The sequence below is a fragment of the Pagrus pagrus genome (assembly GCF_965226575.1).
Source record: "Pagrus pagrus genome assembly, chromosome: 4".
Lineage (NCBI taxonomy): Eukaryota > Metazoa > Chordata > Actinopteri > Spariformes > Sparidae > Pagrus > Pagrus pagrus.
In genome coordinates, this window is record NC_140188.1 from 1,124,877 (window position 1) to 1,125,966 (window position 1,090).

Below are 1,090 nucleotides of genomic sequence, written 5' to 3' on the forward strand. Positions count from 1 at the left end.
GAGGAGGGTGAAGGAGCAGATTAGCGGCGAGGACGCAGAGCTGTTGTTGTTTCAGCCTGATTGAGCGCTAAATGTTTGTATGGACCGCCGGCTGAGAGAGACGCTGCAGGTCACAGTCATACATGATTACAGGAGGAGGCTGCATCCACATGAACAAGAAGAAATGTCCTCCCTGAACCGCAGCAGCTCCACCCACACTGCTGCTGTCTGATGGACCAAAGACTGACTCTGGTTTTTAGATCAGTTTATTGATGACTGGTGTTAAAATCTGTTTTTGTTTCTTTAAAAGACTAAAGTTCGTTTTTCACCTCAGAGTCAGCATCGACGATCAGAGGCTCCAGAACAGCTACGAAGTATTTACAGTTATAACTTTAAAGGTATTTTATCCCCTGACGTTCTCGTCTGTTCTCCAGGAGTGGAGTAAACGTGCCGTCGAGGACCTGCTGGCTCAGATGTCTCTACCAGAGGCCGACGCCCAGCGGGAGGCTGAGGTCGTGTCCATGGCAACAGGAGGAAGGATGAACCTGGAGCGGTCCGTCGACGCCCCCAACAACCTGCCCCCACGCGAACGCAAAGCCGGCTGCAAGAACTTCTACTGGAAGGGCTTCACTTCCTGTTAAAGCCCCGCCCAGGTACCCAGCTGTCTCCTCTAAGCCCCGCCCAGGTTACCTGAGCTCTGTGTCTCACCTGTCCCCTGTTGTTGTTGTTTTTGTTCCCAGCTGAGGCCACGTCCTCACCAAGACCCAACTGACCAATCCCAGATCCCCTGACCTTCACCTGAGCGACTGGACGGACCAATCAGCAGCTGCGTGGCTGCAGTGAACCTGAGTAATTAATGTAATTATCAAATAAAGAGAGAAATCAAGTTTGTGGCTCCGCCTCCGTCTGTCCAGAGTGTGAATGAAGGCGTAGATCAGATCAGAGATCATCCAGATTATAGAGATTATAAACTGCAGAATAATCTCTGAGAATCAGTCGAGATGATCAGCTGTGACGACCAGAAACAACAGAATATCTGCTGTTTGGATTAAATGTTCTGGGAGAAGAACTGTGTGAGATAGTGTGGGCTGAGCAGCGCCTCCTGCTGGTG

At 50.6% G+C, this 1,090-nt stretch overlaps 1 protein-coding gene across 1 annotated transcript in view; it reads left to right on the plus strand.

The window, feature by feature from the left end:
- sst1.2 (somatostatin 1, tandem duplicate 2) overlaps window positions 1-859 on the plus strand; it is a gene marked incomplete at its 5' end in the record, with an annotated part of 2,688 nt that extends 1,829 nt beyond the window's left edge. The window contains 2 exon segments of the mRNA XM_084350218.1: window positions 414-632; window positions 720-859. Coding sequence (XP_084206344.1) covers window positions 414-620 — 207 coding nt within the window. The 3' untranslated portion in view covers window positions 621-632; window positions 720-859.
- Between the last annotated feature and the right edge of the window lie 231 nt (window positions 860-1,090).